The 13677-nt window shown below is 47.4% G+C and overlaps 1 protein-coding gene across 2 annotated transcripts; it reads left to right on the forward strand.

Annotated features, from left to right (window-relative positions):
• Window positions 1–8: 8 nt before the first annotated feature.
• EIF3K (eukaryotic translation initiation factor 3 subunit K) lies at window positions 9–11911 on the forward strand. 2 transcript variants are annotated; one of them, XM_084905632.1, is made up of 8 exons: window positions 9–235; window positions 959–1057; window positions 3976–4096; window positions 5769–5843; window positions 8631–8697; window positions 8817–8894; window positions 10686–10811; window positions 11848–11911. In XM_084905632.1, the coding sequence occupies exons 1-8, from the start codon at window positions 177–179 to the stop codon at window positions 11877–11879; spliced, it is 657 nt and encodes a 218-aa protein (XP_084761758.1). In that variant the 5' UTR covers window positions 9–176; the 3' UTR covers window positions 11880–11911. The 2 variants fall into 2 exon arrangements, with proteins under 2 accessions (XP_084761758.1, XP_084761759.1); XM_084905633.1 differs by having other exon boundaries at window positions 117–235; window positions 959–1103.
• The last annotated feature ends 1766 nt before the right edge of the window (window positions 11912–13677 follow it).

Consider the following 13677-nt stretch of genomic DNA (forward strand, 5'->3'; position numbering starts at 1 on the left):
CGTGGCAGCCGGAAAGCGTGGGGCCGCCGCAAGAACCTTCCCCCTTCAGCGCCTAGGGGCTGGAGCGAAACTACGACGTATTTCCGTTTCCGCCATCTCTTCCTTTTCCGGTCCCCTAGGACGCCGCACCGGCCGGTACCGCGGCTTCATCCCCCGGGTGGGAAGCGACCGCAGGCATGGCCATGTTCGAGCAGATGAGAGCGAACGTGGGCAAGCTGCTCAAGGGCATCGACAGGTCTGAGCCTGGTCGGAGGGAGAGCTGGTCCGCGGGGCCGCGAGTGGGTGGTCAGGTCCTGGGCTTGCCCTGGGTGGGATTTTCCAGTCTTCGGGGGGAGATGTTTAAGGAAAACAGCATTGCAAGCGTCTAGAGGCGGGAGATAACCTTGCCTTGTCTCCCCTCTTTTATTGTCTTAAGGCCTCAGCCCCTCAGTTTTCCTCTCGACTGACAATGCTCTTCATCTACCTTCTTTTCTCATATCATTTATTCAACACATGTTCACTGTCAGCGCCGGGCAACGTTGGGGACCAGAAGTGACCAAGACAGCCCCTGCCCAGGCTTTCATGGAGTTCCCAGTTCAGAGTCACGACAAAACCGTCAGTAGATAGTGATAGCTGAGGGCGGTCAGAGCTGCGATGGGGGAAGCACAAGCAGATTGGTCAGAACTGGAATGGGAGAAGCTAGAGCGGAGAGGATGGGGCTGGACAGGGGTGAGATCTGGAGAAGGGAGGAAGCTGTGTGTGTCAAAGATGTCCGGGTGCCCAGGTATACAGGTTGGGATGACTGATTGTCTGAGGTTGGGGAAGCATCCTAGGCATTAGACCCCTGGCTCAGGTCTGAGATACGGGTAAGATAAAGGAAGTAAAGGAGGAAGAAGCAGGTTACTGTGCCCATCCTTAAAAAAAGTAACTGGCTCAGCTCCTGTCTCCTCTCTGCTCATCCATCTTGATTCTTCTCTAGATACAATCCTGAGAATCTGGCCACCCTGGAGCGCTATGTGGAGACACAGGCCAAGGAGAATGCCTATGACCTGGAAGCCAACCTGGCTGTCCTGAAGCTGTGAGTGTCTGCCTCTAATCCCAGTCCCATGCCAGTGACCAGCAAGGTAGCACTTCCAACACTGGGTGGTACAGGAGTAGGGGGTAGCCTACAGCATGAAGCATCTTGGTGTGCAAAACTAGGAATCCGAGGAAGTTAGATCAGGAGGATAGATGTGTGTTCTTTTTTAATATATTTTATTGATTTTTACAGAGAGGAAGGGAGAGGGACTGAGAGTTAGAAACATCAACCTGGGACTCTTCAGTCTGCATGCTGATGCTCTCTTTCCACTGAGCCAAACCAGTTAGGGCAGAATGGATTTTTTTTAAAATATATATTTTATTAATTTTTTACAGAGAGGAAGAGAGAGGGCTAGAGAGTTGGAAACATCGATGAGAGAGAAACATCTATCAGCTGCCTCCTGCACATCCCCTATTGGGGATGTGCCCGCAACCAAGGTGCATGCCCTTGACTGGAATCGAACCTGGGACCTTTCAGTCCACAGGCCGACGCTCTATTTTTTTTTTTTTTTAAGTTAGTTACAGAACACACATACAGACTAGTACATAAATATATGTAGTTGGCTCTCCATATCCACAGAATCCACATCAGTGGAAAGGTTGAAAACATTCCCCTAAAAATGTGATGTTGCTGATGTACTGTGTAGTTATACCTACTATGGTTATATCTACCGTATTTTTCGGACCATAAGACGCACTTTTTTTCCCCCAGAAGTGGGGGGGGGGAAAAGTCCCTGCGTCTTATGGTCCAAATATAGCCTACACATATACTGTAAAAAAAAAGTTTTTTTACTTGCCCGGCTCTGTGTGGTCTCTGTGTGCTTGCCCGGCTCTAAAATGGTTCTAAATGCTGCTGTTTACTTTACAGGGTTGATTACATGTGTTTATGACTGTGATGTTGGGTTTTAATGCACATAAAATATTTTAGGACACTATTTGTTTCAGAATCTTTTTTTCTTCATTTCCCTTCTCTCAAAACTGGTGCGTCTTATGGTCCGAAAAATACGGTATATTAAACATGTATAAACGTTTTTCTTGTTATTCCCTAAACCCGTGGTCACCAAACTCTGCTCTCAAGCTACATGCGGCTCTTTGGCCCCTTGAGTGTGGTTCTTCCACAAAATACCATGGCCTGGGTGAGTCTATTTTGAAGAAGTGGCATTAGAAGTTTAAAAAATTTGGCTCTCAAAAGAAATTTCAATTGTTGTACTGTTGATATTTGACTCTGTTGACTAATGAGTTTGCTGACCACTGCCCTAAACAATACAGTATAACAACTATTTACATGGTATGTAACTGTATTGGGTGTTATAAGTAATCAAGAGGTGGTTTAAAATGTATGAGAGGAACTCTAGCTAGTTTGGCTCAATGGATAGAGTGCCGGCCTGTGGACTCAAGGGTCTCGGGTTCAGTTGCAGTCAAGGACATGTACCTCGATGCAAGCTCGATTCCCTGCCCTGGTTGCTGTGCAGGTAGGAGGTAACCAATCAATGTGTCTCTCTCACATCCATGTTTCTCTGTCTCTCACGCTCCCTTCTATTCTCTCTACTAAAAATCAGTGGAAAGATATCCTCAGATGAGGATTAACCAAAAAGTAAAAATATGTATGAGAGGACGTGCATCGGCTATATGTAAATACTGCACTTTTTTATGTAAGGACCTTGGGTCTGTGGATTTTGGTATGCACAGGAGGTCCTGGAACCAAGCCCTGGTGGATACTGAGGGACTGCATATTGTTTAAGAAGTAATTATAAATTCATCCATATTATCACCATCTATATTGCAAAACTGAGTGTTGCTAGCAACTCAGGCCCTTTGCCCCACCTGTTTTATGTCAGTCACACCTACTGCCCACCCTCACAACCATTCAGGTTCTAATGGTCTGACTTAATGTGAGTTTACCACACATGCATGCATCCTGATCGCCTTAGCTTAGGTTTGCCTGTTTTGAACTTGATGCAATTAGAGTCCTCCAGAACAAGTCCTGCATCTGGCTGCTTCCACTGAGCACTGGATTAATGAGGTCCAGCCATTTTCTGTGGCTCAGTTTTTATCTGTTTTCCTGTAACAGAGGTTTGGGTTTCTCTCCTTCAGTACTTTATTGGCACACAGCTGTATAATTTTTACGATTGGGTAGCTTCAGTTTTAACATCTATACAATGGATGTATTTATAGGGTTGTTTAGGTTGTTACTGGTGATCGCTACCACCATGTGGTAGTTGCTATGCTATAAGCTTTGCATGTATTAACTCACTTAAATGTTGTATTGTCCTTGTGAGGTAGATATGGTTGCAATTGCCCCATTTTGCAAGGGAAAAAACTGATAGACAGGATTTAAATTAAGTCCATGGTGCCCTAACCGGTTTGGCTCAGTGGATAGAGCATCGGCCTGTGGACTGGAGTCCCAGGTTCAATTCCGGTCAGGGGCATGTACTTTGGTTGTGGGCACATCACCAGTGGGGTGGTGTACAGGAGGCAGCTGATCGATGTTTCTCTCTCATCGATGTTTCTAACTCTATCCTTCCTCTCTAAAAAAAATCAATAAAATATATTTTAAAAAATAAATAAAGTAAGTCCATGGTCACTCAGCAGGAAAGTTTAAACCCAGGCATTCTGGTTCCAGATCCCTAAACCACTATTTGAGACTTCTCTCTATACTCATTTACTGGTATTTGTGAATCAGTTAACATTATCTTGTCTTATTGGGTGGTTGTGAAAATTAACTGTCCTTGTTGACAGAGCAGGAAAGTAGGGTCAGGGAGGTCATGTAGCCAGAGAATCTGTGGTTGGCATTGGAGCCCAGGCATGTATAGTTCCCAGACTCTGAGCCAAAGCAGTGTGTACCCTGCCTCACCCCTGGTGAGGCTTCTGGGGCCTGGAGGTGCCACCTGTTGCTGTGTCTCTTGTTTCCCTTCTCAGGTACCAGTTCAACCCAGCCTTCTTTCAGACCACTGTCACCGCTCAGATCCTGCTAAAGGCCCTCACCAACCTGCCCCACACGGACTTCACTCTTTGCAAGTGCATGATCGACCAGGCCCATGTATCCTTCTAGTTCTTGGGTCCACATGTGTGTGGGAGGAGGCAGGGGCAAGAAAGATCATTTCCCTGGGAAGTGGTCTGTGAGTTTAGTTACACTTGAGTGCCTGCTCTGGGCTTGGCCCAGTGCTGGGTAGGGCTGGCCTGTCCCATGTTAGTGACAGCCTCATGTATTCAAGCCTCAGGGTTAGAGGGGCCAGAGGAGGCACCTGACCTTGCCTGGATGTTAGAGCTTCCTGGAGGAGAGACCATCTGAAAGATAAGTTAGGTGAAGTGGTAGGGAAGGTGATCCAGGCAGAGCGAACAGTATGTAGGGAGGCCTGGAGGAAAAGCTCGGTGCTGTCTTATAGAAGTTCAGCATAGCCATGCCATAGCTTTCAAAGTGGAATTTGGGAGGGCACCAGGGAGCTGTAGAATGATGGGGGTAGATTTATGCTTTAGAGAGATTCTCATGAGGATTCTAGTTAAGTAAAGACCACCAGGCCAGAGGCAGGAGGGGTTGGGGGCTGGGCACTAGGCAGAAGGCAGGAAGAGCTGGATTGTCAGCTAAACTTTATGTATCCTCATTGCCTGCCTAGCACAGTGCAGGCCTTCAATGAAAAACTGTTGAGTGAAAAATCAGTGAATTGGATCCCCTCGCCTCCCCTTGCTTTTTTGTAGCTGATCTAGCACTTAACTAGGAAAGCCTCTAACTTGCCTTTAATTACTTGAGAAACTTGGCAGAGTCCCCCAACATGCTGGGCCCTGTGCTCACAGTGATCACCATGCCAGGATTGTCACAACTACTTGCCTGTTACTGGCTGAGCTGGGAAATGGCTGCTTACTCATTGAACCTGTTCTGCCAGGTGTGTCCATGAGAGTGCCTCCCTTCTGAGAGATTGTCCACCTTCTACAGGGTTCTGTTATGATGGTTTAAAAAAAAAATACACGGGTGGCCGGATGGGCTGGGCCAGATGGGAGGGGGGGAAAAAAAAAAGACATACAGCACACTGTTAAAAATACAAAGAAAATTTATATAGGGGGAAAATGGCTTCTCTTCCCTATCCCACAGCTCCCCCTGTCCGCTCATAGGAGGCAACAATTGTTTGCTGTTCTTAGGGACCTTTCCACAGATATCCTGTAGCTACATAAGTACAGCTGTGTATGTTAAATTTACACTACACATAAATCGTGCACCTGTGGCCTGCACCCTCTCACAGTCTGACATCCTTAGCACTGTCATGGAGGCAGGAGAGGCTCCCCTTGCCAGCCAAGAGTCCTACTTCTGGCTGAGCACCCCCCAACCCCACCCCCACTCCCATGGGAATCAGCCCCCTGGTGGTCAGTGTGTATCATAGTGACTGGTTCTGCATTTCGGTTGATTTGCATATTAGCTTTTTATTATATAGAAAAGGATATGTCCCCCACCCAAATTGTAAGCTGTTATGCACATTGTTCTGCTTTTTCTTTTTTTTTTTTTTTAATGTCAGTGTGCTTACATTCTGTGGGAGTTGGCTCAGTCTCTGGACAGTCATTGATGTCCTTGTCCCCATCATTGGATGATTTGGTTGTCTCACCTTTTGCCATTACGACCCGTGCTGCAGGGATCAGAAGAGGTGGGTAAGGAGGGCTGGCTTAGGACTTCACAGTATGCTCCTCAGGCTCTAGGACCATTTTCCCTTAACGTTTTCCTCCAGCAAGAAGAACGGCCCATCCGACAGATTTTATACCTTGGAGACCTACTAGAGACCTGCCACTTCCAGGCCTTCTGGGTAACTTTCCTTGGATCCAAGGGCAGGATGGGTGGCTGGGCCACACAGAGCGAACTGATAAAAGTAATGACCATGTCCGTTACTGGCTTCCTGTGTTTAGGGCTGTGCAAGCAGGATCTCATAGAATCGTGATCCTCACACACAGCCAGGACTCCCAGGCTGTCCCCTGTGCCCACAGGGCTCAGGCATCCTCCCAGTAAAAGTCCTCCATCACCTGAACTGCCCCCTTTCTTGTTCTAACTGGAACCAGATCCTCCACTTCTGCAGCTTCCTAAATGGGACCCACTGCCCTAGAATTTTCTTCAGCAATAATTTCTCCTTCCTCTGGCCATTAATGTTAAACATTTCCACTCTCTGACCACTTCCTCCTAGCTTTCCAGCCACACACACACACACACACACACACACCCGCTCCCTGTGAGGTCTCCAACTGACATTCTTGGGCTGATCAGCACTCCAGTCCTTTGTTCTGTTTCCTCTTAGCAAAAGTCATGCATCCCTCCTCCCCGGGATCCCCCCTTCCCCTTTCCCCCTCCCACCACACACACACACACACCTATATCTGAAGTAACAGGCTGGAGAAAAAGCCACCCAGAGCACGTGACAACCCAGATCTACAGTCCTCCACCCTTGGCCTAGGCTCTTGCCTCTCCCCCCCCCTCCAGTTTATTCCCTCCCCACTCACCTAGACAGCTCTTTTGACCTCCCCTCCCACCCCACCCTTTCTTCTCACCTTAATTTATAATCTGGTTGCTTGTTTTGTGAGAAAATAGAAGCAGCCAAAAACAGAACTTGCACATGTCCCTGGCCCTGGCATGGCAGCTGACCGAGCACCTGCAGCTTTGAGGGTGGGTGGTCCCTCTTATGTCAGACCATCTGGTACACTGTCCCCTTTCACTTGCACCCACTCAGTGGTGTTACAATAGCAATTCTCCCTACTGTCTTGTAACATCAAACGTGGTCTTCCTGGATTATTTGTGTCACCATAGAACATGCCTGCTCTGTAGTTCTAGCATAACAAAGAGCTATTGCCCCCACTGTGGTGGCTCAGCGGTTGAGCGTCAACCTATGAGCCAGGTCACTGGTTAGATTCCCAGTCAGGGCACATGACTGGATTGTGGGCTTGATCCCCAGTAGAGGGAATGCAGGAGGCAGCCGGTCAGTGATTCTCATCGTTGATGTTTTTATTTTTAAAAGCGAGAGCTGTCCCTGACATCACATTTGCTCTGTCTTCTACCCCCTTTCTCTGCGCCCCTTTACAGCCACATTCTCAGCTAGGGGACTGGCTGCCCAGTTTGCCCAGGTCTTTCCAGGTTTTAAAACTGCAAATGTCACACCTCAAAACTTAGTTTCAGCAGGTGGGGACTTTGGTCACCCTGCTTCTGGGACACATTGCCTATGGTCACTCTTCCCTGCTCACTTGAACCCACTCCAACCCTCTGACCTGCTCCCCAACACAAACACCATGAAACTTGTCGAGGTCAACAGTTGCTAGATTCAGTAGGCAGTTCTCAGTCCCCCATCTTACCTGTCCTGTCAAATCCTTTAATCACTTGGCTTCCAAGACAACTGCTCTCTCTCTCTTTTTTTTTTTTTTTTTTTTTTTTTTAATATGTTTTATTGATTTTTTACAGAGTGGAAGGGAGAGAGATAGAGAGCTAGAAACATCGATGAGAGAGAAACATCTACCAGCTGCCTCTTGCACACCCCCCATTGGGGATGTGCCCACAACCAAGGTACATGCTCTTGACCGGAATCGAACCCGGGACCCTTCAGTCCCCAGACCGACGCTCTACCACTGAGCCAAACCAGTTTCAGCTACAACTGCTCTTTTGACTTTCCTCATACCTCACTGGCTACTCCTTGTCCTTGTGGCTTCCGCATTTCCCTCACTAATGTTGGAAGGTGCCTTTGCAGAGAAGGTGACACATGAGTAGAAACCATGGGGGAGGAGAGGAGAGTTTCAGATGCAAGAACAGTCAGTGCAGCCCTGGCCAGGTAGCTCAGTTTCTTAGAGCTTCCTGGCCAAGGTTGGGGGTTCAATCCCCAGTCAGGGCACATACAAAAGTCAACCAATGAATGCATTAAAAAAAGAGAACAACAAATTGATGTGTCTCTTTCCCTCTCTCTTCCACTCTAAAAATTAATAAAATTTGGAGTGAAGGCATAGATCCTGTGGGGCCTTGTGGGTCATTGTAGGATATGGTAGGCTTTTTCTCTGAGTGAGATAGGAGCAAAGTGAGTGCATTTAGCTAATCTGTATCTGTCCCTTCTCCGAACTGGGTTCTGCCTATCAGATTTAAAACCTAGGTTTAATTTTTGACAAATCACTTAACTGTTCTGAGCCTTGGTTTCTTTATCTCTAAAATGGGCATAAAAATAGTAACTGTTACATGATGGGGTTGCACACGGAAGAATAGTTGGCATGTGGGGGTCGATTGTTAATATTTTTTTTTTAAATATACGTATTTTATTGATTTTTTTTTTTTTTTTTACAGAGAGGAAGGGAGAGGGACAGAGAGAGAAACATCGATCAGCCACCTCTTGCAGAGGATATGTGCCCGCAACCAAGGCACATGCCTCCGACGGGAATTGAACCCAGGACCCCTCAGTCCGCAGGCCAACGCTCTATCCACTGAGCCAAACCGGTCAGGGCAGCGGTGCGATTTTTAAATTTTTTTTAGATGTGGGAGCCAACGGAGAATGTCAGACAGGATGTTAATATTTTTAATATTAGCATTCTTGGTATTAATATTAAAATTGTCAACGTTGTCATTCTTCTCACAGCAAGCCCTGGATGAAAACATGGACCTTTTGGAAGGTATAACTGGTTTTGAAGATTCTGTCCGAAAATGTAAGTCCCTTTTTGAAACAGCTCCCAGGCAGGGGCAAGGTGGAGGCAGGTAGGGAGTGTTAGCAGGGTCCTGGGAGGCGGGCGTGGCTCTTTACCATCTTTGTCCCTGACCTCCACAGTTATCTGCCATGTCGTGGGTATCACTTATCAGCACATTGATCGCTGGCTGCTGGCCGAGATGCTCGGAGACCTGACCGGTAAGATGCTCTCTGGGTCCCTAATGCCAGCCTAGGAAGTTCAGGGTAGTCTGGGGTAATGGGCCTCAGCCAGCTCCTGATGGATCCATCCCTTCCTCACCCTGTGGTTATTGAAGGCCCAGCCCAGGGAAGAAGAAATTGGTATAAGACGGAAGATATATCACATTCATTTGTTTATTCTGTATTAATTATTGAATGGCTGCTCTGTGCCAGACACTATTCTATCCAGTGGTAATTCATGCAAGACGGCTTGTAGAGTAGGGTGGGGGCAGCATTTGAACAATTGCAGTCTGAGGGCAGAGCGAATGTGAGGACCCTCAGGCAGTGGGGGCCTGTCATGTTCCTTGGGTGGCTGGAGCAGAATTGAGTGTAGGTATGGGTGGGTATATAGGGAGTTGATAGCAGAGAAGTGGTGGTGGGAAGGAGATCTCTAGATACAGCAGGGCCTTCAAAGACTGATCTTTACTTTTAGAGAGATGGAGCCACAGAGGGTTCTGAGCAGGGAGGGACGTGATCAGATTTATGTTTTTTTTTTTTTTTTTTTTTTTTTTTAATGTATTTTATTGATTTCAGAGAGGGAGAGGAGATAGAAACATCAGTGATATGAGAGAATCATTGATTGGCTGTCTCTTGCACGCCCCACACTGGGGATCGAGCCCACAACCCAGACATCATGTACCCTTGGCCAGAATTGAACTTGGGACCTTTCAGTCCATAGGCTGACCATTGAGCCAAACCAGCTAGGGCTAGTTTTATGTTTTTAAAAGATTCTTCTAAAAAGAAGGAGAAAAAAAAAAGTGTGTGTGTTTGCACATTTTTGCAAAAAGAAACACAGGGGAAAAAAGGAAAATGGGTGAAGATCAGGGGGTTGAGAACAGTGGATTTGGAGTGAGATTTCTCTGAGTACCTTTGACAGTTTTGCCTTTTGATCCAGTTAGTTTTTGGGGGGGGTTTGTTGTTTCTAATGGGAGCTAACTTGGCCTTAATTGCACACTTTGTGTCGGGCATTGTACTGTTTGACATACTTAAAAGTGAAATTAAATCAAAAGGGGATTTAACAACCTGAAAATTGAAAAGAAACATGAATCTGGATCACATTGATAATGGTTATTTCCAGTAACAGTAAACCCTTTTGCCCTATATCCTTAGTGGCATATTTTCCAAGGGTGAAAAAGAACTGCAAAGCAGCCGGGACCGGTTTGGCTCAATGGATAGAGCGTTGGCTTGGGGACTGAAGGGTCCTGGGTTGGTTGCGGGCATATCCCCAGTAGGGGGTGTGCAAGAGGCAGCTGATCGATGACTCTCTCTCATCGATGTTTCTAACTCTCTATCTCTCTCCCTTTCTCTCTGTATAAAAATCAATAAAATATATTTAAAAAAAAAAAAAGAACTGCAAAGCAATTCTCAAACCTGATAACCACAGGCTTATTGTTCGTGGTGATGATGACACGGTGGTTTTGAAACCATTTCTTGTAGGTCATGGGGAAAAGCAGTTACATAAATATACTGTGACTGTTAGAACCAAGGTTTGCCCTGGGAGAGAAAAGAGATAAATAGAAAATAAGACAAAAGTCTGTGGCATGTAAGGATGAGAAAGGTAAAAAGCTGCCCCTGGCAGCCGTCTGGAGAATGAACTATAGAAGTGCAGAGGTGCTGCTGCTGTTTGGATAGAAAATGCTCTTGGCTTCTGAAGCATTGGGGCAAGGAAGGTGCCTGGGCTTTTGGATCCCAGGACCCCTGGTACTGCAGGATTGGGTGGCCAAAACCCCTGTGCTGCTGTGTCACCTGCAGACAGCCAGCTGAAGGTGTGGATGAGCAAGTACGGCTGGAGCGCTGATGAGGCGGGACAGATCTTCATCTGTAGCCAGGAAGAGAGCATTAAGCCCAAGAACATTGTGGAGAAGATCGACTTTGACAGTGAGTAGTACCCTGAGGCCTCAGGGTGTGTGGCTCAGCAGGTGCCCGTCCATAGAGACCCATCTGCCAGACTCCACTGACCTCTTCTGTCCCAGGGCTGCCGCCCAGGAAGGAAGCAGGGAGTACTGATGTCTTCCCTAGAACTTTCCGGCCCTGTGTCCTGCCCCACAGCACTCACTAAGACTTCCAGGGGCCTGGAGTGGCCTGGAGGGTGGTCCCCACACACTTACTGGTTCCTGGGGCTCTGTCCCATTGTCTCCTTATCCTTGGGGCTCCCGGGGTCTCAGCCCTGGCATCTGCTAAAACGCAGCAGAATGCCAGAAGCTACAGGCTCTGGAGTTAGGCTAGTGGGTGGGAATCTTGGTTCTGTACTTGATGGCTGTGTATCTTTGGGCAAGTGATTTTACTGCTCTATGCCTCAGTTTTCTCATCTAAAATATGGGTAAAAGAGCATCAATAATAATGACAAACACTGTTTCTTCACACTTAAGTCAGTTTGACCTCTCCTTATCCTATAAGGTGGGTACTTTTAAAGAGAGTTATTGGTACAACAAGGCTTCTCAGTGCAAACCAGTTAACTTGGTACTTATTTAGGAACCAGATTGCACTTGGGTACTGTAGACCCTCACTCTGAGGTACCTATTCTATGTAAGAACTTAGTGGAGCAAATGGTTCAGTGAGGAGATGCAAGTCCAGCACAGAGTGTCTTGCATTACTATGATAATAGTAACACTTATTAGCAGTCATTGTTCTAATGCATCCTTAATCCTATCCTAGTTAGGATAGATGCTTCCTACAGGTGGGGAAACTTATGTACCTGGTACCTGGCAGGGCTGAAACTTGAACCTGGGCCTCCTTGCTCCAGAGTCCAGACTTTTAACTACTGCCCCAAACTGCCTTTGTGATAGTGACTGGGGCCCAGAAGGGAGTTGTGATCTGTTGACTTTAAAGAATTGTGGGTGCTATAGTTGATGACTGGAACTTGTCTCTCATTTTTCCCACATTGACCCTTGGTCTCCCCTTCTCTTGTCAACAGGTGTGTCCAGCATCATGGCCTCCTCCCAGTAACTACAGGTGCTTAATAAAGATTTATTGCCTTAGCCTTGTTGTCTCCTTAGTAGCTTCCAACTCTGTTCCTCGTCCACTAGAGGGAGCCCCGGAGCAGGTCTCTGTTGGCCCTGTGCTGGGGCCCCCCAGTGGCAGGGCTTCCATCTTTTTTCTTCCCTTCCTCTTCGTTGCCTGCCCCACCCCTGCAACTGACCTTCCACCCCCAGGAGAGGGCAGGTAACAGTGAGTCAGCAGAAAGGAGAGTGTGAATGGGACAGGAGCCCAGCCCTGCAGCTGGCTCTAGCCTGGGCTCTTCTGTACTTGGGAAAACCTAGCTGAGCAGGGTGTGGGCCTCCTGGGGTGCTGGAGGGCAGGCATATCTTTGCCCCTGGGCCTCATAAAACCATGCACTAGTGGCTAGAGGGTGATGGGGGAGGAGCCTCCTGGCTGTTCTACCCTATGTGAATACTTTTTTTTTTTTTTTTTTTTTTTTTTTTTTTTTTTTTTTTGCAGAGAGGAAGGGAGAGGGATAGAGAGCTAGAAACATCGATGAGAGAAGAACATCGACCAGCTGCCTCCTGCACACCCCCTCCTGGGGATGTGCCCGCAACCAATGTCCATGCCCTTGACCGGAATCGAACCTGGGACCTCTCAGTCCGCAAGCCGACGCTCTTTCCACTGAGCCAAACCAGTTTTGGCTGAATTCTTTTTAAAAAAATATATTTTATTGATTTTTTACAGAGAGGAAGGGAGAGAGATAGAGATGTACAAACATCGATGAGAGAGAAACATCAACCAGCTGCCTCCTGCACACCCCCACCAGGGATGTGCCCGCAACCAATATACACACCCTTGACCGGAATTGAACCTGGGACCTTTCAGTCTGCAGGCCGATGCTCTATCCACGGAGCCAAACCGGTTTCGGCATCCTATGAATTCTTTAGTGACTCCGCCCCTGTTCCTCAGTTTTCTCAGAAAGGTAGAGAATGGTGCACTCTTCTCTGAGTTATGAGGATTTCATGAGCTCTTGTCAATTTCTCAGACCAGGTCCCAGGCTGTTATTGGTGCTTAGAAAACAGGAGTTGTTGATTTTAGACTTGGGTTTGTCCCTGAGGTTGCAAACTAGTCCTTAGCATTCCTGTTTGGAGAGACTTGACAAGTAATTCATATTTTCAGCCAGGCCATACTCCCCTGTCCCCAAATCCCAGCCTATGCTAGTTAGGAGGTCCAGTTCACATCCCTCAGTTGGGATGGTTATTTTTTCCCATTTTATACATGAAGTATTCCAGGCATCTTGCAGAATAACCTTGGACAAGTATCTTCTGTGCTTGTGTGTAAAGGGCATGAGAACAATAGTGACTCCTTTGGGAGGAAATGAAATGCTGTGATAGATACACAACCTTTAGTGCTACTGCCTGGGGGAGCTCTTCATCCTCCGTGACAGTGGACTGCCTACGGAGATTGGCAGTGCTGTGCAGCCAGCCTCCCTGATCCCCCTGCACTCACACCCATCCTCTGGGCAGGGATGTGAGGAGGCAGGGCTGGGCAGGACACCCTTTGCCCTCTGTTCCAGACCTGAGCTTGAGCCAGAAACTAGGGTGTGTTCAAATCCTGGGCACAAAGGGTGATTATATAGCTCAGAACTCGAGCCAGCTGTAAGGGGGGTGAAGGGTAGCAGGAGGGAAGACTAATGCTGCTACCCACTCATTTGTGGGCACCCCCTCAGAGTGGGCACAACTCCTACTCACCCACTTGGTAGGTGCCCTGTGTACAATAAAACCTGTACAGCTTGCCGAAATCGGTTTGGCTCAGTGGATAG

This window comes from Pipistrellus hanaki, assembly GCF_964339955.1.
Source record: "Pipistrellus hanaki genome assembly, chromosome: 15".
Lineage (NCBI taxonomy): Eukaryota > Metazoa > Chordata > Mammalia > Chiroptera > Vespertilionidae > Pipistrellus > Pipistrellus hanaki.